General features: G+C 38.5%; 1 protein-coding gene across 1 annotated transcript in view; it reads right to left on the reverse strand.

The window, feature by feature from the left end:
- The window catches only part of PREX1 (phosphatidylinositol-3,4,5-trisphosphate dependent Rac exchange factor 1), a 103,209-nt gene that overhangs the window by 35,644 nt on the left and 39,637 nt on the right, over positions 1-27,928 (reverse strand). Inside the window, exons 10-17 of the mRNA XM_085314251.1 lie at positions 26,771-26,920; positions 22,613-22,760; positions 18,315-18,415; positions 14,468-14,571; positions 13,702-13,751; positions 9,457-9,532; positions 6,184-6,256; positions 4,646-4,788 (exon numbers count right to left, since the gene is read on the reverse strand). Coding sequence (XP_085170377.1) covers positions 4,646-4,788; positions 6,184-6,256; positions 9,457-9,532; positions 13,702-13,751; positions 14,468-14,571; positions 18,315-18,415; positions 22,613-22,760; positions 26,771-26,920 — 845 coding nt within the window. The remainder of the gene's footprint in view (positions 1-4,645; positions 4,789-6,183; positions 6,257-9,456; positions 9,533-13,701; positions 13,752-14,467; positions 14,572-18,314; positions 18,416-22,612; positions 22,761-26,770; positions 26,921-27,928) is intronic.

Here is a 27,928-nt window from a genome sequence, read left to right on the forward strand (position 1 = left end):
TTCTGGCAAAGAGATGGGGAGCGTGGAGGGAGAGGCAAACAAAAACTAGCAAGTGCAGTCTATTATACCTGTATACATTATACCCACGAAGCATTTTGGTGTGTGGGTCACGATGCCAGCTTGGTAGCTCTTCCCTTCTCCCTTTTCCAATGTGAAGGGGATTATGGAGTCAGAAAATGCATGTGGTGTGGGAATGCTCAATATCTGTGGCAGATTTCCAGAAGAATGAAGATGACAGAGACATGAAGTAACTTGGCCTGATGCCAGGTGGTCCTCAACTGCAGCTGCAGCTTCCAGCATCGCATACATCTTGCTTGCAGTCATGTTGATGCCATGAGAGCAAGACTTTAACAGATAGGTGTCTGGTTTACCTACCACGCTTGCTGAACCCTCCCAGTGCATGTAAACGAAGAGCCTTGGGTTGGGCACCAAGATTGCCCCAGCAAAGGAGGTGAAGGAACCAGATCCACCTCACCCCTGGCTGCCTCCCCCACCTGCTGCTAACACTCAGGCTAAACAGACAGAGGCAGCTTCTCTCAGCCTAAACTCTTGGGGACATCAGCAGCAGAAGGGGCAGCACAGACAAAGAGAGCCTCATTTCCCACACTGGAATTCAGGACCTAAATCCCTCTCTATAGCTCTCCAGTGTAAACTCCTCTCTGTCAGTCACATGTGAACAGTTTGAGTTGGGAGAGAATCTCTTAAGGAGCTGTGTTTTATTAGATAATGACAGCCCTGAATGTTACACACACACACACAYGCACAAAATTCACATATTTCCTGTAGTCCTCAAATTCATTTGAAGAGATCTATTTTCCTGCCACCTCACCTACAAGTTTGCTATCCCCAGACTTTCAAAAGTTCACAGCTCTGGGCAATAAAACAAAATTTGAAATGATAAAACCTCTTGTCAATAAGAAGCAGCTCCAGGATCTAAGCTGGCCTTAGGGCTACTATCTTTAAAGGTATATTTTGTCACATTAGTAAAATAGGTTTCATACATACAAAAGAATTACAAGTTYCTTCTGGTTTGTGATCCTCCAAATTGAATGGGCCATTCTCAACAGTTTAAGGTTTACTGCCTAAAGGATGGTTTTTGCTTCACAGTTCACTGAAATTTTTACTATCCAAATCACCCCAAAGCCCTTATCTGGCAATATACACCTGCATGATAGATGCCTCTTGTTATTGACTCCTTGGAAGATCAGAAATCCCTAGAGGTTGGGCTCTCACTAGTGGCTCTGTTCCCAGGGGTGTTTTAAATCAGTGATTGGAATTCTCAAGCTACTGTAGACCTTGGTACACTAGTGTAATGAAGAGCAAGCAGGAAGCTCGCTCTCTGCACAAATTTTGCAGAATTAGGTCATTATATATTAGCACAAGACACAAGAATGATTCTCCTGAAATAATTAAAGATGGAAAAGATTTTTACAGGAAGCAAGTTTGGCTTTATTTTAGTAATACAAATTAATATTATTTATTTATGATCTGAATAGGATAAATGTGCTCTATAATTTTATAAGAATTTTAAGGAGAATGGTATGTATGCTGGATTAGCTGTTTTAAAATTGAAACGGCATCAACTCAAATGATAATACTACTTAGTATCTAAAAACTTGATGTCTGAGGTGCTGAATTATAATGATTATTTAACACTTTTAATTTTCAAAGCTAGTTCTAGATGTAACAGCAGTAGCAAACCCCTGTGGAGAGATAAGATTTAGTAGCCTCCTTTTCAGATGGTAAACTGAGGTATGGAGTGACTTAATGCCTTGCTCAGGCTGCACTGTGATTTCATGTGACAAGTTAGATTAAAAAAAAGCAAAACAGTTATTGCTGACATCTGTGCTCAAACCACTGGCTTTCAATGAATATGCTACAATAATCAGGCCCCTGCATGACCTGAATTTCAGGACATGCCACAGCCCTTGCTGTGATTACAGTGGGTCACTTCTACTCCTCTCCTGCAACTACTGCAATTCATTACTGAGAAATAATAAGGAATAGGGGATGCCCTGGAAGAAGGAAGGAGATGGACAGCTTTCTTTKTCTGATATTCAGTTCTAAGATACCAGCTTTAATTTGTGTTATGGTAGGCCCAGGCTAACAAGTAGAGGTGCTGATCACAAGTTAATACCACACGACAGTAATCAAGTCATGATGCTTGAAATCAATCCAAAATTCAAATTCTCTTCAAATACGCAAAAAAGTGTATTTTTTCAGYGTGTCAAGATTTCTGTCCTTCAATAAGAAACAACTGCACAAATAAATGAGTATTAAACTTCGTTTGAAGTGTATTTTTGCAAACTGAAAGCACTCTTTTGCTTGGCATTTCTTGTTTATATTTGCCAAAGCTTTTTGTTTTCTGCTTTCAAGGGCAAGATCTCCTKTGACAGAGCTAAGTTAGATGAGTGGGTGGGATTTGTTCAATTATACAACGAGCATTTCATAACAGAAGAAAAGCACGTTTCAAAAGCCAGTGCTGATGAATTCCATTAAACTTCCTATGCTGGGACCTGGGGATGAGAACGATCGATGCCCTGTTATAACCATGAAGAGGCAAGACAGCAAAGCCCCAGGAGTCCAGCTGCTTGTAACTGCTAAAYACAGAATAAAAAATAAATCAGGCACAAATATGTTTATAGATAAGTGCAATGCATTTATTGTACTGCTATTTGTAAGGTCATCATCAGGAGACTCCTAATTTATTTGTGAAAATCAGTGCAGCTCAGAACTTTAGCATGACTGCTGTTCATTGGAAAAAAATTTGTGCCCTCTAAGTGGGAAATTTTTTTATTCATCATGTGCTGTTCATTTCATACTGTTTACTCCTTCAGAAGTGACTGCATTTGCACTACAATAATAGTAACTTTACAATTATTGTTGTTCCAAATATTTCAGTTACTGAATTATGGAGTGAATGAAAGGACTCATTAGGCACTACGATTAATCACTAGTAAATGGTCCATGTGGAAGGTTTGCTATTTGCTCAAGAGGCTACAGTTTGTTTAGTCTCTTTAGTGAATAGTAATAAATGACCACTGTATTTACAGAAAGTAGAATCAAACAACTTTAAATAAATCCCCACTTCAATGGTAACATAATATTGGGTTTTGGCATTTTCTTTTTAACAGCAGTGCCTTGAACTAATAGAAGAAATTGRAAGAAACATACTAGTTAATTTTTTTCTTCTAACTATTTTTTTTTTTTGGTAAGGAGGAAAATTAAATATACCTGAATAATGACAGTTCTCACCAATTTATATTAAWCTGATCTCTAAGTGCTTTGCAAATTGCAGGAAATCCTCCCTCCCCCAACATTAAGTGCTTCAAAGTAAATTACACCTTTTAACTGCCTCCCTTTATCCAACAACTTTTCAAGAGAATAAATATATTAACCTGATACTCCAATCTCTGTTCTTGGATGCACACAGGAAAAATTTTGAGAGCCCATGGTGCTTTAAATATTACTTCTGATCATTGAGACAAACACAAATTGGTCTCCCTGGAGACAAGACAACAGTGAGAGGGTGAAGTTTCTATAAACCACARGGAAAATTTTCCCATATAATGGACCTCTGGATCTTTTCCAGCAATTCTGCTCTTGTTTTTTCTGACCCAGGCTTTCACCCTGCTCCTGCATTTTGCCAACGTTCAAAGGAAGAAAAAGATCGGCMTGGAGCCACTGGCATTAAACAAGGRTCTCAGAACAAAGAGCAAGCACCGATGCAATGACCAAGTCCAAACAGCATTAGAATAATCTCAGTGCAGTAAGGCAGTGATGGTATTTAGTGGAGTGGGAATCTGCAGATAACAGTAATGTTGTAAGAGCATGTACGTAAAGAACAATTTTGTCTGGAAATTGCTTCTACACATGTGATAAGGACTGATACTTAATCCAGTCATGCAGGATGTATTTCTGTTGCTCAGATAATGATGTCCTGAAAGATCTGTGTCTTGGTCAGTCACTTGACTCTCATCTGAATCTATCTCCCATACTAAAAATGTTTTAAACTGTATTTAAAGTTGTTATCAGACCTTTGCCAAGACGGTAGTGCACAATACTTCCTCCTCCATCACGCTAACAGTGTGATGCCTGCTCAATGAACTTGGAGACATATGGTGCCTGCTGAGACATCTCTGGCTCTTGCCTTTCTACCAGGCTCTCTCTCTCTCTCCCTCTCCCTCTCTCTCCCTCTCTCTCTCTCTCTCTCACACACACACACACACACATGCACACAGAGGCTTCATGGGAATAGAAAGGGACTGGGCTGTGGCCCAGACAAAATGGCCCTTGCTCTGAGTCTCCTCTTAAGACCTGCCAGAAATAGGCAGRTGCTTGAATGATGCACTTGAACGTGTGTGTTAGTGACCTGTAGAAGCAATGCTTCCAGGTAGTGTCTGTGCAATAGGTCCCATCACATGGTGGAGAAGGGAGCAACTTACAGATTGGAGCCACATGAGCTGAAGGTCTACAGTAAAGTAGCTCTAGAACTAGCACTGCTGYAGTGAAGGAAAGTCTAGCTATAGCTGTAATTGCCCCATTTTAATTCTGCTCTATCATAATTTTCCTTTTCATTCTACTTTACTATTTTAAACTACCAATTTCACAGAAAGGTGAAGGGTTAAATTAACGTATTTCTTACCAGAAGGCTCTTTCCTAGGATGTTTTCCACAAGCTTGAAGTCATTACGTAATTGTTTGCTCTTGGAACTGGTACCTTCCATCTCCTCATCAGCATAAAAGCGGAAATACGAGGATTCATCCTTAAATTCACTCTTCTCCAGGACTGGAAACAATGTATATGAAATGCACACATGCATTTACACAGAGAAAGAAAGAGAAAGAAAAAAGAAAGTTCAAGGAAATGCTAAGTATKTCCCCTGTTATTGCAGAACAAAGACCAGATACATCCCACTCAACCAGCTACTCAGCTCTGTATTTTTAAGGTACTACAGTATTTTAGGTGCACACTTTTCTTCACATTGCACAGTAGCTCATGATATGATGTTTTACCTCCCTGGCAGGTAGAATACATATAAAATGTGAAAGATCCTCTTGCAAGAAAGATGCTACACATTAACTTGTACCTCTCCCTCATGTCAAAAAGCATATGGTAAAACTAGAAAAGGRGCAAAGAGGAGTAAAAAGGTTGAATAAAGGAAAGAGAAATGGATAGATAGACTAAGATCTTTCAAACTGAAAAGGAATCACCTGAGAGGGAAATAAGATCTATAAAATTCTGGAAGCACAGCAAAATTGTTTAACATGTTTTCAAATACTAGACCTGAGGGCATCAAGTGAAACCAGCATGTGACTATTTTGAAACTTGAGGAAATGCTTCTTAATTCATTTATCCTTGTCATAGGATGCTGTGAATGCCAAACGTCTTCAAAAAGACAATAGATTCTTTAAAGAAAATTGATTATTCTTACATTCTTATCATCAAGCACTATGAAAACTCCCTATTATAATAGTCTGCTCTTAAAAACCACTATTCAAAACATGGATAGTAAATGTTATTTATGACTACAATTGGCCAATTCATTGAACAAACGCTGTTTTACCTTTAGGAGTCTGTATGCCCAATTTGAAACTCATATGGATGTGGTTTGTTTACTTCCCTAGGTTAGCAGCAGCGTTAATGGGGATGATGCTTAGCTCAGCAGTGTGGCACTTAAGATTTGGAAGCTTCAGGGGTTCAGCACTGAGGCTCATGCTTGTGTCCAAGTAGCAGGAACTAGACTAGAGGTCTCTTTCCTCTCTTCCAATGCTCTAGAGAGAGATTAGAGGTCTCTTTCTTCTCTTCCAATGCTCAGTCTAGCATTAGAGGATTTCACCTCATGTACCTGAGAGTATTTGGGTGACGCTTCAGGACAGCGCTTGGCTTGTGCATTAGTCTGGTGGCCCAGATACAGAAGCAGTGAAAAATATTCCCCTTTAGTTTGTCTAATCACTGCTGGGCTGATCACAGCTGTGAGTATGGGRGTCCACTTGGCAGGTATTAGCTCAGGCATTTTGTGTAAGTTCAAAGACTGCTTTTTGGATGGGCCTGTCTGCAGTTGTTTGCATGTCAGCATATGTGGCACAGCCTATAGAAAAGGCTTTTTTAGACACTGTCAGTTAATCTGACTGAAGTAYGAGCTCCTTTAATTGGGTGTGGGAAGGGGTATTGGTGCATTACCATGATGCATGAAGCCATTATTGCAGAGTCCAACACCCAGTGCAACAGCTTCCTCCCGCGTCTGACAGTCTCCCTAGAAACAGGAAGATAAATATTATACCTCAGACTACTTCCTAAACTAAATTATTTCCCCTCTCCACAACATGRCTAGTGGCTCTGAAATTAGCATGATGCTCTTTGTAAGGAACAATAGCAAGCAATTAAAAAAGTCCCTCCCTCCAACTGAATCCCATTCATTCACTCATTCAAATATATATATATATGTATATATAAATATAAATATATAAACATCTTTTCCCTCCTACAGAACTGGGAGGACAAAGACCAGGATTCTGGAAAGCAGCTGCTTACCCACAGAGACATAATGTTACCTCAATGTAAAGACTTTTTATTTGCAATCTTAGTGTTTGACTTTAGGACCCATTAGCCACAGATAATAAAACAATTCTTAGAGAGCGTGGTTGAGAGATCTTATCTACATTCAACCCAGGGGAGAAAAACCTCTGTGTAAAACCAGTGCATATGAACTCTGAAGGTCAAGCTGATTAAAACCGCAGTGGCGCTCTGTTTTCTCATACAGCAGACCTACTAACAAATGATTCAGTTGCTCACCACCAGAAGCTTTAAGAGCAATGTATCAGAACAGGTATCAAAGGTGAATTGCAAATTTACAAATGTATCTGAAACAACAGCATTAAGTTTTACATGAACAAATTGGTTAAACACAAGGAATGTCCAGTTTTCAGTATGCATCTATTTCTTTGTAGCCACAGGTGAAGACTTTTACAAATGTGCTGGCCATACTTTTTAGCAAACAGATGAATTCTGAATATCATTGGCAAAAATCAGCAGGAACCACTGGTCTTTCCCAGATGAAAGATATTGSTGACCAGTGGTCACTTGTTATACTGCAAGATTATCTGCTCAGTTAACTTGGCCTCCAAATATTTCCCTGGCAAAAAAGCATTTTCTAAATGTAAAAGATAACTAAAAATAGATTGTATCAGGTACACTGTATGTACTTCTAAATGTTATGTAGCAGTTCTTCCCAATACAATAATTGGGAGGCAACTGCCACAGAATCCAGTGTTGTGAAGAGATATAAGCAAAAAAAATAAAATAAAATAAAATAAAATAAAATCAAGTAAGCTCAGCATTAAATCTCCCAGTCATTAGGAAAGCCCTTTACCATCCTCTCTCACATGCGAAAACTCCCTAGTAGCGAATACGCTGTGCTAGTATGTCGCAGGACACGTTGGTAAGCCTGACAGGCAGCGATGCYCAGCTCCTGCGGTGCCCTGACGTCTGCCGAGCCACAGGCCCACTGCACATCTGGTAGCAGCGCTCTGAACGCCTGCCCCGTCCCAGACTGCGCACGTGCAACCCACGGGAGGTAAGAACATGTATCACATTTGAATTTAACCAAATGTACACAATATTAAGCCTCAGTTAGCACCCAACTTATCTCTTGAGAGAGGCATACTATGTAGCAATTCTCAGGTTGGAAAATCAGGGTATGAAACACAGTTAACATCATTTCTTTGAATAAAAAAAGTCCCTAATTTTCTCCACTATTCAGTCTTATGAATATTTTTAAAGGTCAAGGAAATGAAAAACAGCTTTCTTATTAGGGAAGGCTCCCTGTGGCATTTATATTCTAAATTGCAAACAGAAATCAGAGACACCCTCCTTCAAAATAGTCATCCTTGTGTCATTAAATCTAACAGAAACAATAGTCCTCACTTTTTAGGCACCATTTCCAAATGAAAATCATGATGCATATCAGTTGTCAGAAGCAGAAAAGAATATATCCCAGCATTTTTCAGTAGCTTGTGTAGTTATCAAATCAGACACCAACCATCACCAAAATATTCAAAAATAGATGCCTAAATTTGAACTGACAAGTTGATATTTGAGCAGTTTAAAAAAAAATGCACTGCTTTGCAAAAAGCTGAGCATTCAACAGCTCCCACTAAAATCTGCTGATAGTATAGCCAGAACAAGCACTCTCCATGCAAATTACTACTTGCAAGGATTTATGAGCAAGAATTGATTTAGCCACATACACAGGCATTCGTCTGAGTCCTAGACAGTAATTTGAATATTTAACAATGTTCCCCTTTAACTAAGCACAGAAGCAKCTTCCCTTGTCTTTGCATCTGTACGTATGTATATCCATATATGCATACAAGAAATAAAGGGCATATTCTCCTATATCTCCATTTCTGGSTTTAGGACAATCTGGTTCAATCCTAATGTAAAGAGAAGTTCAGTGAACAGCAAAACCAAAGGMCGGATTAATGTACCAGAATGAATAGGGAAGGAAATGACCCAGCTTTTTCCAGATCTAGAACTGATCTTTTACTTTGCCATCTGAGTCTTACTACTGCCTACAGCACTGTGTTTAACTATTATAATGGCCAGATTAGCCTGATTACATCTCTCCTTTTTGGCCAAGGAGACTTTTTTTTTTTTTTTTATCTCAGGTTTCCACAAATAGGACCCTATTAAATCACATGTAACAGATATGAAAATCTCAGCGCCAATATGTTTGCCCTTCTCTATACTCTTAATAAGAAAGCAATTGACTACTCCATTCTCATTCAGCTGTTTAGCACAGAGTGCCTTAAATATTATCTAATTTATTAATGTAGAAAGACGTCAAATGCAATTGCAGGAAACATTTCTGAAAGACAACATTTCTGGCTGCCAGGGCCTGATTCGCGTTCAGACTAGCCTCCCTTCACCTCATTCAGGCAGTACGCATGGGCTTAATGTGATTGCAAGCCAGACCATCATTTAAGATGAAAACAAAATGTTAGATTGCTTAAGACTATCAAAGCTAGATTTTAAATTCCCCAAGCTACATTCACTTCTCCATAATTACCAGGTAAATACAGGGCAGCTCCAATTTCAGGATAACAGTGCAGTGGTATAAAACTCTAAATTAATTCTTTAGTGAAATTGTTCTGTATATCCTAGATTAAGTGAGACATTGCTTTGAGTGTCTTCACAAAAATCACAGGAAATAGGAATGGAAAAGATCTCTGAGGACATTCAGTTCATCATTCCTTTGGCTAAGGCAGTTTTATTTTTTACGCTGCCAAATTCTGAGTTTTCACCAAATGAAGACTAACAGAAAACATGAGTGTAAGTTTGAAGAATCTGAATATATTTAATTATGTTGTACTAACTAAATATGTATTTACTTTTAAATGGAACTGAAAAATTAAGCTATCTGTCAAGAGCAGCATCATTTTAATATTTGCTTACCTGTACAATGAGCCAATCCACCAGCTTACTGGCAGGGATTACTGATTTGTAGGTCTTTAGGTGGTAGTCACGGTCTCTAAATAAGAAAGAGAATTCAGGAAACATCAGCACAGAAAGGTAAACATTTCTTTCAGATGCTAAACCTAAATATACTCTGGTGACCTGCTAGTGGGAAGTTGAAGATAGAAGAATTATAGATGGAAAAAAACTGAGACTTCTAGATACAAATAAATAAAGAATAGGAAATAGATATTCTGTATCTCTAGAAGAAATTACTGTTTTTAAACTTTTCTAACAACTTGAATTAGAAATAAATTCCAGATCAATACAGATAAGTATTATTTCAAATTTCTCTGGACATGCTTTCAGGCCATCTTCAATGAGCAAAAGATCACTAAGAAAATGGTACATTCTTTTCACAATTGCATTGAGCTTCTTGAACTTGGGTTAGTTTACTGCCACCATGACTCCTTTGGAAACCTCATTCTTCTGGCTGAAAGTCATCTTTAGGTTGCATTCACGCTTTCATGTCTGATTTACATATTCTGGCTCACAGCCAGCCACAATCATTAACTTAAATAGTTCTCTAATGTTTACCTTTCAATGTATTCACAGACATATTGCCTCTTTGCCCTCTTTTTGTCAGCCTCGCTAAATCAAGCACCTTTTGGCCTATGCTGGCTCTCCCAGTTCTTTGCACCTGTTCATATTTTACTTCCTTCAGCAGGATATCACAGATATACAAATAGAGCATAGTGCTCTTTTACGTTGGCATTTAGATCTGGTACCATAACTTGCACCAGCTCTCACTCAGCCCTTGCTGAGAGCAGCAATGTTACTGAAATCAGGAAAAGAAAATTTGTTGTAACTTGCTGCATTTTGCAGGTTTCTTCCAYTCCTCTTCTCAGCATATGAAGGTAGTTGATGCTTTTAGCCTCTTATCAAATATGTTTGTATCAAAATTCTTTAACGTAAGAGGATTATGTGGCTCAGGACACTGGCTTGAACATCCTTCACCTCCAGGTCACTGGATTTAATACAGCTCATGAGTGTATGAAAGATCTTTCAATTTTAAGGCTGTTCATTGGCCCGTGTGAAGAAAGTTGGGTGGTTTTGATCCAATTCCTAGTTCCACATCACAAAAGGTATTACCACAATTAATTTGCATTAATTGGCTCCCTCTTGTTGAGAGTTTTAGTTGAGAGGTCAAATACTGAATGGGCAACAGAGAATTAATTCCTCTCTCACCCCTGGACATGGTCCATTTCAAGCTCAAGGTCCACTGGCACAACTGTGGAGGGACACTTTCACAGCCCCCATAACTATTTTACAGTCCGGATGTATCTGTTTTGCGGCTCAAGAGACAATTTTAGTATTTGGTTCTGCCATATCAGCCTCTTTCATTAGCACCACAGCATTTGATATTCCCCCTTTTTCTAAAAATCTAAAATCAAACAACCATCTAAAATTCATCCAACCCATGTTTTCCTTCACTGATCATCTACAAATACAAATATGTTGTGATTGGCTTTTATAAATAAGTGCAGGAGAAATGCCTGTGTGTTTGCCTAACTCAGAGTGTGAGAAATTAGAAAGGGAAGCAGGATTTCCAGGAACTTGAAAAAAATCATGACAGCATTTCCAGAAATATGTATCCTCAGAACAAAAGCTTTCTTCACAGTGCTTACACACATTTTTTGGCTTGTCTTTTAGTAATGTGCTAAGCGCAGCACAAAACTGTGGGCATTCACTGTGCAGTTTTCCCTCACACACTCTTATCTTGAGAAAATGTGTTTTCGAAATGTCAGAACAATGAAGGAAGGTATTAAAATATTGAGTACTAATGAGTAGGGGTTTCCAGATTCTGAGAAGCTGCTCCCAGCATTTATTAGGGATGCTGACATAGAGTTAGAGCTTTGAATAAGCTAATATTTCACTGGCATTAGGATCTTGGTCCAAGGCCCAGTCTTTCATTGCTTATACTTAAATGCTTGTCAGGACGAATATTTCAAAATTAACTCACTGACTTTTCCCCCATTTCAATCTATTCCTAACAAGAGTGGAGCAGCATAAACTGTTATCCAGGTCCATGAGCTACTGGTGAATAGTCAAATATGGATGTGGGAATCCTTGAACTTCGCGCAGAACCTCACTGCCTCACACAGATTAAAGGAAAATGATGTTCTTCATATGCTCCAGATCATCTACACACTGAAGTATTGTCCATTACACATGGGTGTGGAGAGCAAGTTCTTCCACCCTCACAACTTCCACCTGAAGTAGATGAGAGACATATTCAGAACCAACACTATTCTATACATTTTACTTTTTATGTATCATTCTCCAAAGTAACACTTTGTTGCTGGGTGCCAGGGAGTACATCATACTGTCCTCAACCTACATAAATACCATGGTCTATTTAAAGAAAATTTTAAAAGCAGCTGCCACACAGAAACTCCAAAGTTTCCAGGGAAGAGAACCAAGCAAGGTTTTGTTCCAAGGATGTAAACAACATAAGCAACTCGTGTACTTTAGGATTTTTCTAGATCCTATTGGTACATACACTAGGTACTTGAAGTAGTTTTCCTGCTTTTTGGAAGAGAAGTTGCACCATGAAAAGTAGGTTTTATTGACCTTGCTAGTATGTTTTGCTGAGATCAGCAAGATGCCAAACAAAGTTATGGTCCACAGAGCAGAACACAGACAGTCATCTAAAATCTGGCTCCTGAAACACGTTAGGCTTGTCAAAGGCAAGAAGACATGATGAGAAGACATGAAAGGATGAAAGCCTGGGAGATTCAGCTCTCTCACAGAGAAATAGAAGGAAGGGCAAGTAGGAAAGCCAATGGCCAGAAAAGCCTGAACATACTTAAAATATAAGTCTATCCAGAAAGATACTAAAACTTTGAGAGTTTGCAATTTTTCATTGATCATACACAGCTTAGATTCATGCTGTCATTAGCAAAGATAAATCCTGACATAGAATCTCAGCTGGAGAATCTTCCTATTACAAAAACAGCACTTTGATAAAATACCACAAGACAGGCTTGTTGTAGTCATTTTCTCCTTGCCAATCCCTAAAGCACAAGTTTACATTCCTCGCAGTCTGCAGGTACCCTGAGGTCTGAGACATTTTTTCAGCTTCATTTACAATTATTCCTACTTTGCATGTCAACTGCTCTCTTAAAAGATGAAATGCACATGTGAAAATACACATGCATATACATCACTATTTTGCCTACCTTGGGCTGCATTGCCCTCTTCTGCTCTCTTCTTACCCTTTGGTCTGAGATCTACACTACTGTAGAATGGCCAAAAAAAACAAACCAAACCAAAATCATAAATAAAAACAAAAAAACAACTCAGAGATTGCACAAGAGGTCAACTTTGTTGAATTTGGGACTCTAATCATGCTCACCTGAGGTTTTCTCTTCATTACCGGTTTTTCTGTATGTTAAAATTAAGCTCTGCTGAATGAAAATGCTCAGTTCTCAATCAAGGGTAGCTAAACAGAACGTCCATGTAGTACAGGCTGGTTTCTGTCACAGGCCAGAAATATTCCTCTGATATCACAGCAAGGCAATCTGAAAATCATCTCCTGGGGTCTGGGAAAATAGTTACCTTGTGCCTGCAGATTATCTCTATTCTTTAACATCTATTTATGCAGAGCCAAATTCTGAAGAGTCCATCCAAAATATTCAAGGTTTTGAATATTCAAATTATAGCTTTAGGTTGTGTTCCACTTCAGGTTGGGTTTTGTTCATTTAAGAGTTCTTTGAATGAAAGAATCCTAGCATCACATTGGCATCTGTTTACATCACTTTAACAACTGTCTACATCCCTTTAGTATTTGCCTACATCTTCCATAGCCCAAATAATACAGCTGCTACAATTGCACTATACAATCTGCCCTGAGTCTGTAGTTATTAACTGCATTCACTTTACTCACAGAAGATGTCAGAATAAACAAACAAGCTTGTGCCACGCTAACAGCTCTTGTGGACTGACAGAGGAAGCAAACTCCAGAAAGACCATGCAACTAGCCTTTCACACTCCCAGGATACAGTTCCAGCATCCTCCAGCCGTAGTACAACTACAGATTCAAACAGTGGAGAYAGAGTAATAAAAGAACCAAAAAAATGTTTATGACAGGTTTTAGGGAGAAAGAAGAAAGATTTCAATAGTAACAGGCTAACATGTCTTTAACAGATAGTGTACACAAGAGGATCATGAAGATGAACTTACTTTACCACTGGAGTATATAGACAGTGTAGTCGACAGTAAAGCCTCACACCCTGAAGAAGGAAAGATACATGGTATTATCAGCTTTCTCTTCAAAAAAAAAAAAAAAAAGGCGCTGACTAGCTGAAGTTAGCAAAACCTGGACACTGATGTGTCCAGAATTATCTACCAATTAGCTGTTTTACTAAACTCTTACCCCTCTCTGTCAAACATTCTTTCCTCTTTCCCTATTTCTAGAAATTGAAAAATCTCTTTTTTTAATCTTTAATCTCTTCCCATCCAACATTTTCTCTATTAATCCTTCCTCTGAACAATCAGCTATGAACTGATGTGCATAAGGAGAAGTCCAATTTATTAAACAGTATATGCACAGATATGGGATCAACAGAACTCATTTGACAAATGTATTTATGATGAACTGTAGTTAAATATTGATCTTTACTATCTCCTTAAACTATCATGACCAGATCTTCAACAGACACACTGTGTTATGGCCAATTATCTTTTTTTAAACCTTTCGGTACTATATTAGGATTGTAATCAGAAACCCTGGGTGCACTCACAAGTGCATTAATATTTATTGCTAAGCTCAACTTCTCCCTACAGCGAGCATCTCCAATGGCATTAGGATGAATAGCTTAATATAACAAAACTAAAAAGCAGTAGGCATCTCCTATACAACAGGTCACCGACATTCAGAGGTAGAGCAAACTCTTTTCATGGTTATTATGCAAATTGTTAGGCTCCAGCTAAGACTCATAACACAGACCTTGGACATGATGTCTTCCAATTCACTTCTTGGCTTGTAGGTTCCATCATCATAGCGAAATCTGTACATCACCTGCTCGTTCTTAAACTGGTGCTTATCTGAAACTAAAACATTGTTACAGTAACTAAAATTAGTCTTTTTTTCCCTGGCATATTCTTCAGAGGCCATGCACTTGGCCATATACATTTCTATACCTAAAGATTAGCTGATTTCTGAAGAAAGGATTCAGCTTTTCAAACTTCCCCTTGTTGTGCACGTATATGCATAGGTGCATATATATATATATATGTATGTATGTGTGTATATGTATATGTACATATATATATATATATATATATGAATAGCTCCACCAACAAAAACAGTTTTCTGAATAGTACATCTCCAAAGAACACTGACATTTCTTCCTTTTACACTAGATTCAGTTTATTTACATCTTTGGAAGCAGCGCTACTGAAGGTAATCAGGATCTTCTGACTTTTTCCAATGTGTTTTGAATCAAATGCCTCCAAAACCCACATCAATTTTTTTGGCACTAGTGCCATTTTGCAGCTGCCTACAGATCTGCAATTCCATAASCACAGAGCATTGCAGTGGGATGAACTGCAGCTCTTAGTGGTATACTTCTACCAGAACTTTTTGTATTTAATGTTGAATTCCTTCTGAAAATTAAACAGTATTTTCAAGAGACTGCTTTTTTGTCAGAGTAGCTGCTTTACAGCAGTACACTCAAAATCTTACTGAATAATGCTATATACTAATAGGCTTTAAAGGCAGGCACACAAAAGATGCTTCAGTGTGATAACCAACAGCTTTAAAAGGGACATTGGCCCAAATCAGAAAAGAGTTGCATATGGACTTCAACCCTCTTCTGATGTTTTGGCCCATTGGATAAATCTATATGAAACTCGATATGAATTCAAGTCCATATGCAATTACATACAAGTTTATCCTGTCTCTGTTCAAGTTTTAAGAGAATATGTAGGAGGGAAACCCTCATACTGAAGGTAATAATCTACTAATTGGTAGATATCATTTGTTTCACAGATTATTAAACAAGTGGTGATTTAACTGATAGGTGCCAATGAGTGTTCAAATTTGAAGTAAGCATTAATGTGTCTTTCAGATATTATAATAGCTAGCATAGAAATGACATTGTCCACTGATTAATTTAATGGAAATCAGTTTATGACTATGTAGAGAGACAAAGGAGAAAGGCATGTGGAGAACAGCAGCCAAAGCAGACAGTGGATGAAGCAGGGTAGCTTCATCATTGTAATCCTCTCTGCCTTGCCAACAGAACAAAATAACCAGGCCTCTGTGGTGGAGCACCCTCAAACATTTTGGATGCAGTCTTTCATGGTACAGGCAGAGCATTTGATGAAGTAACACAAAATATGGATTCCCCTATTTAAGATGCATCTTAGCTTGAATTTGACTAACTTGAGACAACTGGTTGCACTGGCTGAACATTTAGTATTCCCCTCACAGAGAAGCCAGGACAATTGCTTAGAAGGCAGAGACTAGAAATTGTGAACACTTGTCTTCATTTCATAGGACACTCTGATCTGTAAATATTATCACCAAAAGCAGGAGGAATCTTCATTATATTTTCCTAAATTTCAGATAATAAAAGAAAATGTGCAGGATTAGGTGTATATCCTCTTATATATGGTGGAATTTGTAATCTGTGTTGGCTACTGACATCTTTGAGAGTCTGCCTGCACAGGGTTTTGTATTTCTAAATCCAGTTGAGAACCCGGTCTGCAGAAAGTACCTTTTGGTCTTCTGTGTCTGGCACATAGCAGATCAGGTTCTGATCACTTCTGCTCTGACAGGTACCAGGACTTACATATCAGTAGTTCCAGATAAAAGAAACAAATTAAAGGAGGAATTAAAGGAGGCACAGAGGAAATGGAGTGATAAAATGGACAGAGCTCAGCACTCTGTCACTGAGCAATCTTCTTTGGCCCTGCTCCTCAAGCAGGCTGACAGATCAGCAGTTTTCACCTGACAGAAATGTTATGCCAAGTGAAAACAAAAGATAAAATATATTGCCTAATGCAGAGTAGGGGTAAGGGCTTCATTATGGTGCACTGGTTTTACTGGTCTTGCTACATTAGGACACACAGAATGAGACATTCCTGTCTTATGACTTACCAAAGTTTCAAGGGATATTTCCTTAACTAAATGCAGAGTTGCAAATACATCCTGATATCTAGCAATAACTATCATTGGAGACAGTGACATCAGGAGCTCTAAGTAAATATAACATTAAAACCAAATGACATGCATCTTGCTCAGGGTGTTTGGATGGGCATGACTATTTGAACTGTAAATTTGTATTTGGAGAAAAGGGGTACTGATGACATGGTCAGAGTATGGTGTTATGGCAGGGTAAAGAGTCATGATGGAATAACAAGTCTCAGAAGAGCTTTATGCATTGACAGTGCAAGTGCACACATTCAAAATACAGGCCTAAGTAAGGGTGTGAACGCAAAAAGAGCATTCTTTGTGCAAAGGTGGCCATAATGTTTAGGTTCTCCAAAGCCACAGTTAAGGCCAACTACTCACACAGTTCAATGTATTTGACCTGACACATACAGTCTGACATTAATGTGACATAACATGCTTTTCCCTATACACTTTTGCAAAACTGGACTCTTATTTTGTTATTTAAGTAAGCACCAAGTTCTTTCCAGTTTCTGGCAATTCGAAGTCTGAATGTGCCTGAGAGTATGTCTTGGGGGTGGAAATATATGTACATGAAGGATTATGGAGCTGCTAATATTAGCAACAAGAGTGATTTCTCTGTGTTTTAGTTAAGCACAGATAACAGACAGTACTCCTTAACAGAGCTATTATCACATGAAAGACAAGTTTGTCGAGCTGTGATGCCAAAAGATTAAAGCAATACTAGCCTAATTAAATGGTTCCTCTATTTAAATCAGTTTCCAAGAGACTGTAAGGAAATGTAGATCACTGGTGATTTAAGACCCATAAGGCTTATTCCTTTGATGTGCATTTTGCAGCTAAACTCACCTGAAAGTTGAAATTAAGGCATTTGCTGTTTAAATGGAATATGATTGTACTGCTCTTTCTGCATTGTGAAATGTGAAAATAACAGGAAACCTCAGGAGAAGCCTAGATTTAAAGTACAGAAAGTCCTGTTTTTTTTAGCAGAAATGCAGGTAGCATGGAAGATTTTCAAACAGGCATCCTGTGCTGCTTTGCTCACGCAACACTTGCATGCACTATCCTATGCTTCTAAAATATCCATCAGAAGACTTCAAGGTCATCTGTTCAGTTTGATGAATAAATATGATACATTACTGTTTTCAAGAGACACTCTTGCAAAATGATCTGGAAAGAACAAATCTTGTAACAAATTCTCCATCATCTCTTTTCTTTATAATGAATAATCTCACTAGAAAGAATGATCCAGCACCTGGAGCTCCTCACTCTGTTCATACCTATGCCCCATTCTAAAACAGCACTGCTCAACTATCCTCTTCATTGCGATGTTTCATATGGAAAGCTATACTTACTGATCACAAGATTTTCTAACATACAAAGTGCAAATGAATGTACACCTGCCTGTGTGCAGCTGTTGCACAGAAATCCAGCTCCTGCAGGCATAAATGCCTTCAGAATACCCAGTAAGTCCCCTTCTCATGACATAAATATGCCCATTCCCATTAATACCAAAGTCATCAAATACTTTGAAGATCTGATGGGTATGGTAGAGAAAAGCATTTGAACATCATGTGAACAGCTGCAGTCACCTTTCCACCCTTATTTCCAGAGCATTACTGAAATCTGGCATCTCTTCATGACATGAAGCACTCACCATGATGAATAATTCCATTTTCCAGTAGCGCCTGTCCTAGGTTGACCCCTTCCTCTGGTTTGCTTATCTCTCCAATCTCTGTGAGCCATGATACAAACTCACTGCAAAAGGAAGCAGAACAGAAGCAATTAGCTTTTCCTCCCTGAAGGTAAGCAGATACATGCCTCTGCAAGTTGTCAGTCACCCACAGGTGATTCTCTGCTTGAATAAAGTGCAAAAACTGATGTAAATTATGACACCTCTTCTAGGTGGATACATTCTGGAGGAATATAACCTACACTGCTGGAGGAAACACTCCACAGAAGAATCAAGTCTCGTATCTGGGACTTTTCCCACTATTTCTTTTAGTTCATCATAATTATGATATTATAATCATAATAATGACATGTGAAGGGAAAGAAGGCTTAGCTGGATCTACAAAGGTGCTGCAGACACCTATTTTAATAAGCCATCCAGACATCTAAAGGGGAGCAGGAAAGTAAGATGAACTGATGGCCTTGCAAACAACAAGTTGCACATGAAAGGAAATAGCTACTTCTATCCAAACTATCCCTCCAAGCAATGTCCATGGTCTGAATTAATTACATATGTTTGTCTTCCTTCACTCGGTCTGATTTTTTTTCCTCCGTGGTATAATTGCATTGGCTTTAATAGAATCACACTAGGACTTATGATAGAAGATTCGGACTCACTGAATTCAAGTATAGAACAGTGCAAGCCCCACTGACAGGTTAATTTAAGGTAATTTACTGGAGCTGGTGCTTGGCAGATACACAAACGATGCTTATAGTTTAGAGTCAAAGGTGCTAAGTCTGTCTGCACATGCAGCACAAAGCAAAACCTCTCTCTAGTGGGAGAGGGTGCTGCACATACGGCAGAAAAAAAAGCCAAAAATGGTTAGACATGTAGGATGTTACTCATCAAGACAGTAGGTAGAGAAGAATGGACATTACAAGCCAGATGAATGCAGCACTGTCAAAGCTCTAGGGGAACCTGATTTGTTTGCCAGGTTAATTAAGGATTATCCTAGAAACGTGTTAAATTCATAGAAAAAAACAAAAGGAATATTTAAAAGCAGAACAACATACGGGAAATCTGAGTTCAATAAACCACTTGGGTACTTGCCAATGTGCAGAGGGTTGCTGCTTATCAAAACCAGCATCCATTCCTCCAGTTGTGGGCTCTGAATGCAGTATTTTTAGTCTATGTTTATCAGAGATGACTCATCTAAGCATTTGTATTTTGCTTTTAGAACAACAACAACAACAACCACCACCACTTTCAGTGTACTGAGAAGCTACTCTGTAACTGTCATAGTAAAGAAAAAGCAGCAGAATCTACTCAACTATGCCAGGGGAATCCCATGGAAAACAGTATTTTTGTAAAACTCCTAAAACCAGAGTACTGTAGTGATGAGTCAGGTTTGGTATCTTCTAAGGAAAACTCATTCTCAATTTCCCAGCAATTTCAAATTTTTAGAATCATTTTAAGGCTGAAACATAGGCTCTAAGTAAGACTGATCTTCCATTCACATGTCTCTCGTCATAGGGCAGACACTAACTAAAACTGGGCCAAAACTTGACGCAGTGTTCTACAGAGTTTCACGAGGGCTGACCAGAGGGAAATAATCACTTTCCTCAACCTCCTGCCTACACTCTTGCGAAGGAAGCCTACTACACACCTAGCCCTCATCACTGCAAGGGCCCTCTGATGATTCATGTTCAACTTGTTGTCCACTGGGACACTCAGCTGCTTTTCTGCAGAATTACCACCCAACTAGTCAGTCTTCAATGCATCAACCGCTCTCCCCCAGTTAGGTACCATCCTCATGTTTTCTGAAGTGCTTTTCGTCCCACTGTCCAGATTGTTGATGTTAAGCACTGCTGGCTCAAGAGGAAGACCACCTGTAACTGGATGCCCAGCAGACTTTGAACTGTCAACTGCTAGCCTTTGAGCCTGACAGTCCAGCCAGTTTTCACCCACCCTGTAGTCAACCTATCCAGTCCATACCTCCCCAGTTTGGCTATGAGAAACTGTGTCAAAAGCCTTGCTAAACTGAAGATAAATGGTATCCACAGTTCTCCTCTCATCCACACAGCCAATCATTTCTTCATACAAGTCACTCAAAGCAGGAAGAGAGGTGTTTAGAAAGTTCTGGCTAAGCATAAATTGAAACTAAACCAAATACTCAGTTCTGCTCAGCCCAAATTGAATCAAAAAGTGGGTGGCAGAGCTTGTTTCATTAGTATTTGTTCCATGTAGTTCTCCAGGATAACTGAGAGTACCCTCAGTTCTCAGTGCTGCCATGCTCCCAGCTATTAGCTCTGAAATTAAGAATTAGAACAGCCGGGTTTCTACTCAAGAAATATGGAGGGAAAATCAACCTATCCAGGTTTGTGCAGTATGACAAGATATGTTTGAAATGTCTCCTAAGATTGGTAGATACTCACTATTACAAGCTAAAACAGTTCAAGAGTTTTCAGTCAATTTATTATAATGGTGAAAAGAAGCATGGCAAACACATCATATACATATATTAGCACCAACACCCATCTTTCACACTGTATCACTATCACACTGTATCACATGCCTGAAGAGTACACCTGAAGAGTCTAACTAGTCATTTTTGAAGTCAAATTCAATAGACAGCCTTATGTGGTATTTCCAAGTGTTTCAAAGTAGTTCATGACTTTTTTCTACAGCTACATTTTCTTTCTTGAATCATTGAATCAGATATCCAAAGGCCAAGAGAAAAAACATTTTATGGCCCTCGTTTTACTCCCAGATGGATACACCAGTAACCCACTAAATGTACCACAGCACWCTTATCAGTGACTTATTAGTGTCTCCCTTAGGCAGGAATATCTGAAAAATTAATAGGTCACAGCTGAAATGCACTGTTAAGGGAACTGCAGGAAAGATTTGAAAAGTCTGCAAATCTTGATTGAAATGCAATGATTAACTTGCACTGGGAGACCAGGACTGCTGGAAAGATATTGGCAGTTATTTTTTATGGAGAAGGCTAGCACAATAGCATAAATAATGCTTTTTATTTTCAGAGATATTGGTTAAGTATCTCAGTCCAGGTTCAGTTATCCATAAGCAAAGTCATGTCAGGTCCTCACTATTGCAGTGTCAGGTGGTTGCCAAGGAAATGGAGGGCAATGAGCAAGAAAGATTGTAGAACATGTAATGAAAAAGATATTTTAAAAGAAAAAATAGTAGCAGGAAATGCCATGTATGACTTGGAAGTAAGCAAAATATCAGGGAATCTACAATGGACTTGTATATATCAGCAGTGGAAAAACATAAGCTTTTGATCTGGTACTTCTTTTTGCATGGAAAACAGGAAACACTAGGTCATGCCTCCAAACCAGATCTTAAAAGATTTCCATTTGAATACAGCAAAATAATTGGGAAGGGGAAACAACCAAATCTCCAAAAGCCAAGAGGTCTTATTATAGCAGAAATACCACCAGTTTATGCTTCCAGAATGCCTTCTGTCAGGCAGAGAGGCAATGCATCGTTTCCACTCCCAGTACACACAAGGAATGCTGCATGCAACAGAGACAAGCAGGGAGGGAAGAGAAATGAATGAACAATCTGCCTTTCAGGGCTTTTTTTCCTCCCACAGCCAATCATTTCAATCACAAACAGCTGAAGCAGAAAAGTCTTCTCAGGTCAACTTATGTGTCTCCCTGTGTGCCATACAGGACACTTCTCTACAATAGCCCTACTACTAATCTCTTCTTGAAGGTCTCCTGTGATGATGATCTGGCCCCTCCATGGGGTCTTTTGTCATACATGTCATTCTGAAGAATTATTTTGTAATGCCTAGCCCGAGTGAAAGAGTTTTTTCCACCCAGTAAAGAAATTCCTGTACTTCTAACAAATATACAGAGTATCCTGATCACTTTCAATTGTATCTGTTGCACTGGCAAAAAACAGGAAATCAATCCTGAGACTGAGAACTCTGCTGGACTTAAACATCATCTGGAAAGCATCTGCTAGCATGCAAAAGAGGAGGCATGTTATGCCACCAACATGAGCTTTTGGGAGTATTTTTTCCTTATTCCTTTTGCTGATTTGAAACAGCTACTATTTGAAACTAGCTACCCTAGAAAGGAATGAACTGTTAATGCACAGCTTGTGCGTGGTGTGAAATAGAAATTAATGATTAATTTGGTGTGCTCCACCAAAGCACATTTGATTGGCCCTCACAGTGCTGTCCCCAGAAAATCCAGAGTCCATTCTTCTAGTTGGTATGAAAGGGCCTTTTCAATTCAAATGCCACTTACTTGCCAAGAAAGCACTTGGGAACAGTACTTAATTTTCTCCTCCTGTCTCTGATAAGGTTCACCTTCTTGCTCATCATCATTTGGTACAGCTTCTCTCCTTTCTCTGCAATCATGACGTATGCATCCCTCTCCATTCCCAATTTCAAACCTGGAATACAATGCAGGAATTCCTTCAGATCTGTAACATTGAATAGTGTTTGCTCAAAATCAAAAGTTGAAGCCAAATAAAGTGCTAGACACACAAAAATTAAATGACTTATTTTTCAGATAAAAGGGAAACCAGATTGTTTATTGATCTAAGCACAAAACTATCACTGGTGAATTTAGCACCTCGAAGATGTTTGCCACTTTTCTCCTCCATTGTCCGTGAAAATTACGAGCTCAAGAAAAAATAACTCCAAACTTATGGTCCCATCACATCAAACAAAGTAGAATGGTCTACAAAACATGGACAAATAAGTTCCAAATAAAGAAAGATAAAATATATACCTTTTGAAACTGAACTCCTGTTGCAATTTCACTTCTGACCCTGAAATAACTGCCTTCATAAGACTTGTGCAAGGCAGCTAAATGCTTGACAGAGCAGATAACTTTTTGAGTATTCTATTACTAGAAGCCAAAAATACAGAACTGCTGAAATCAAATTCACATCCTCAAATAAATCAAAGGTTGACAGGAATGTTATTTTCTCTTCCTTTCTTAATTAGCCTATTTACCAATACCTCTAGGCTAAAAAGATACAATTTGATAACCATATTATCCACTTAATGTAAGAGATACTCAATGACTTGAGAAATGACAGATAATTGGATATACAAAAATGTTCACCTCCACCTTGTATGAGCTTCCACACAGCCCATGTTAGCTGAGAGTTGCTACAGTCAGGATGATTATCTGAAAAGAATAGGTGTTTATGCTACAATAAGGATCATCAGAACTGTCATTTTCTGGCACTCTTCACTTCAGATTTGTGAAAAGATCCTGGAAAATGTGCTTTTCTAGAAATAAAGAGTAAATTGTTTAAGAGGACAGCACATGAGAAAAAACTATCTGCTGCTGTGCATACATTACCTCTTCTAGCCAGAACAAATCATTTTGCTTTCTGGCTATGTTACTCTAAAACCTTTCTAGGCAATAAGTGCATGTATACAAGTTAGGGATTGGATTCAGACAGCCTACTTTAGGTCTCAAATTGAAGTGGACTCAGATGAGCAGCCTAAACTCTGTGTTTGAGCCTTTTAGGCTAAGGATGGCCTAGATCCAAGTGTCTCACTTCCCAAACAAGTGCTCTAAATATTACTGTGCTCATGCTGCCTTTTTTTCTCTCCTCTTTGCTGCATCTCACTGAAAAATGACCCTGACTGACAGGCTTGGTGTAGAACATACCAATGTCTAAACAGGTTACGGTGAGCTCTGATTACTCTTAACTGACAGAGCAGGAAGTGAGACTCAGCAGTGATTACCTGTTTTTAAGTACATCTCTGAATCATGACCGGGTCACTTCTGAATCTGGACAGGAAACATTCACTTACAAATCCAGGGGACTTTCGAGTCCAGAACAGAGGCCCAGATTTTAGACATCTCTAAGACTAGCTAATGCTTGAGAATTGGCAGACTAAATTGGTCTTGAACTCAYGTACCTAAATTTTGCAGAAATTGGCATTAGGCAGAATTTAAGTGATCATTATCTTACCATAGAGCAACAAAATTTATGTTCAACTAGGGTGAGCAGTGATTCCCAAAGAATGTACATTTCTCATTTTCTAGCCTTACACTAAACTTGAAGAATTAATACAATTAATAGTCTTCTATGTCATCAGAACTGCTTTCTAGCTTTTTGAAAATGCTTAATGTGTTTTAGAGATTTGCTCTGTGTTTTCCAGAAAGCAGTCTTGTGCAACATTTTGTCTTGCAAACATAGTGTTTATTTCATGTGTCCAATATCTGCCTAAAGGTTTTGGCTGTGCAAATCCCCTGGCTTAGTGCCATTGTTCTTCCATCCTCTTCTTCCTCATTCTTCCCCCTACCGCAATACTCTGATTCAATTCAATATTCAGGCTGACACGTGTAGCCAAAGCTAATTTGCAATGTGAACTTGTGATAGAAAACAGCCTGTGTAATAGCACACATGTTTCAGGCTGGACTTACATCACCGAATTCCCCAGGCTCTGATGTAAATGGCAGCCTGGAATGCGMATTCTACCCAACTCACCCTACAGCCCTGGGAATCTCACCAGGCTTTCTAACGCAAACACTGATAGCTCTATGACTCTGCAAGTACTCTGATCCAAAAAAGATTTTCCAATAAGGCCTGGAATGTCTGCCAGAATATCCACGTTTATCCTGAGTTCCTGTCATCAACTGTCACGTCATAAAACTACATGACAAAAAGCATCAGAAAAAAAAAAGTGTCAGAGAAGCCAATGATACAAGAAAAACTTTGAAAAAGTTCCTATTAAAGAAAAATTCTTCCTCCCTCCCTAAGATTTTTTCTAGTTTCCTCCCCATATTATCAGGATTCCTGTTTAAACATGATTCATTTTTCTAGTTGTGTCTTCTTACTTCTTATCAAATCTTCTCTCTCCTCACACATTTTCCTTGATATATAGAAAGTACCATCAAGCACTAGCAACCTCATAAAATTCACTCTGAAATGAAAATATGTTGCATCTTTAGCACTCTGGTATGATTTAGCACTCTAAGGGTAGAACTAAGAGTCAGGAAATGTATTTTATTAAAGAAATGCACGATGCAGACAAACAGGGTCTTCACAGTATGGCGGGACACAGACTTGATCAATGAGAACAGATCACCAGCAGAGAATAGTAACACACTTCCTTTCAAAAAAAAAAAAATAAATAAATAAAACTGATTCTCTCTGTTGCCTTCAGGTGATTTCTAGCTTTTAATGCAAGCCTCATTTCTTATTAATTTGAACCATGCCTGATCTACATTTTAAAGCTAGATTCCTTGCTATTATTGAAAGATACCTTGGGGTTCATACATGACAAGGTGTGTTAGCTATGTTTAATATTCTTTGACAACAGATAACCTGCAATGTGTGTTGCCTTTAGCAGACTAGATGTCTTCCTGCTACAAAGCACTGTAACATAAAAACTAAAGTTTGCATTTTCAAAGGAGCTTAGATTCTCTGCTTTCACCAAATTTCAGTGACAGGTCTGTAACTTTCTTAAAGTACTTAAAAAAAAAAATCTAAAGCAGTGTTGCTTAGCCAGTGCAAGTCCTGAAAATGCACTAATAAAAGGGGTTTCTGACTGACCTCTTTCAATATTAGTTTACACAAGAAATTATATTTTTTTAATGGAGATGTGTCTGCAGAGAGGGGAAACACTTCTAAAAGCCAAGCGCATTTTAAAATAAGCATCATTTCCTCTGGCAATGAACTATTATTGTACCCATTCAGCAGACAGGGAAGCAGGTTGACTAGTAAAAGACTGACTTATATATAATCTGACTACATATAATACTGATTTATAATCTGATTTATAAAGGAATTTAGAACTTTTATCACTTACCGATTCATGGCTCAGTGAGCTTGCTGCTATTGCATAACACTGTTTCAAGACAAGCTTAGTTCTTGTCTCATTCCACAAGAAAAGATAAAAGTGACAAACCTCTGCACACATCCGTCACTCTTCTTGGTCTAAGAAGTTCAAATTTCCCAGAGGTTTTCCCCATGACTTGTTTTGTTTATTTCAARGTTATGGAAGTTGAGTTTGTGAGAATGTAAAAAGTTTGTACCACTATCTCTGGAAAAATGCTGCAGACTGCATTTCCTTCTTTGCTTTTACAGATAGATACAAATATATTTTTTTTTCTTACAAAAGACCAAAAAATAAAGTTCTTAAATGTTTTTTCCACAGTAATTCAATGCATTAAAGAAACCAACTCTGATAAGTAAAAATGTTTGATAAATAGGCTGACACAAGTGCACAAGAAACCCAGGAAAAATGTTTAGAAATATTTGTCTTCAATCAATTCATTTTCTTTATCATAAAGATTAGATTTTAAGTCTGCCATGAAAGTGTAACCTTCTCTTTTCTTTTTCTATCAGTCGTATACTTAAACACACACAGACAACATTTGCTTTTGTACACAAGTTCATTCAGTACATTAGAAGATACATTATCCACTTACTCTCTCTCTGCTCCCTTTCCTTGATTATAGCATCCAGCCATTTCTGTTTGTCCTCTGCAGTCTTGGCCATACAGACGAACCATTTGTTTTTGGCTGTGTTGTGTATCTTCCAGCCGTTTGTCACTGTGTAACCGTTGCTGTGGTAATCTGCTGTAAAAACCCAAAGCACAATGCGCACAGTGAATGGAAGGCCTGTCCCTTAAATGAAAGCAAATTGGAGTGGGACATCCTGCCTAAAATATCAGTATTTGAAGAACTTGATTTTTGGAGATGTTCCTCATGCATCTCACTGCATATTACTGGCTGTTATTTACTTCTGTGGAAGTACAAATATTAATAGGCTCTTCAACTTAAAAACTCCCTCATTTGTACAAACTATGCGGAAAAGGTCTGTGAGCAGGAGTCTCGGTGACTCCAAGGGAGCGGAGTCTCACACTCAGAAAAGCCCAGGCAATTCTTTCCAAGCCGCGTGCATGGTGACTGAAGTTCCATTCAAGATAGATCGGTATTTTTACCCTTGCCACAATGCTTTGCCCAGAAAAAGTGAAAAATGATCAAAACACAACTCTTAAAATTAACATCTTCTACTTGGGCCCAGGAGAACAAACATTTGGCAGGAAGTGTGACTGCTACTGAATTGCCAAACCCAGACCCACTGATAAGTTGAATCCCTCTAAATCTCTGTATCCATTTTCTCTATGGTTTCAGTTTTAAGAGTGATATTTTGTAATTTCATCTTGCAAGAAGAACTAAAATATTTCAAATACAATGACATCAGTGAAAAAGTCCATGAGGTTTGCTAAGATCATTTATTCTGAACTTTCTAGGGATAAACTATAGCTTCTTGCACTGTAGGAATTTTTGTCCACAGGATACTGGAACTAGGGAGGTATCGCTTGTTGCCCAGAAGGACATACTAATTCCTGACTTATTACAATAGGAGAAAGGGCGCTGTGGCCTTTGTGGATGTAATCAGAAATCCATTACTTCTACCTTTCTACAGAACAAGTAATGCAGTCCAGCCTTGTACAAGAACAGCAATGCAGCAGCCATTCCTGTATTTTGTTTGGGGCCACATATCCATGCTCCTGATTTGATGCTGAGGCTAATACTTGGTAGTTCTTTAAATGAGAAGAAGATTCGCCAGTTATGTTTTTA

The sequence above is a fragment of the Rhea americana genome, unplaced genomic scaffold (assembly GCF_003343005.1).
Source record: "Rhea americana isolate MKP2758 unplaced genomic scaffold, rheAme1 scaffold_4, whole genome shotgun sequence".
Taxonomy (NCBI): Eukaryota; Metazoa; Chordata; class Aves; order Rheiformes; family Rheidae; genus Rhea; species Rhea americana.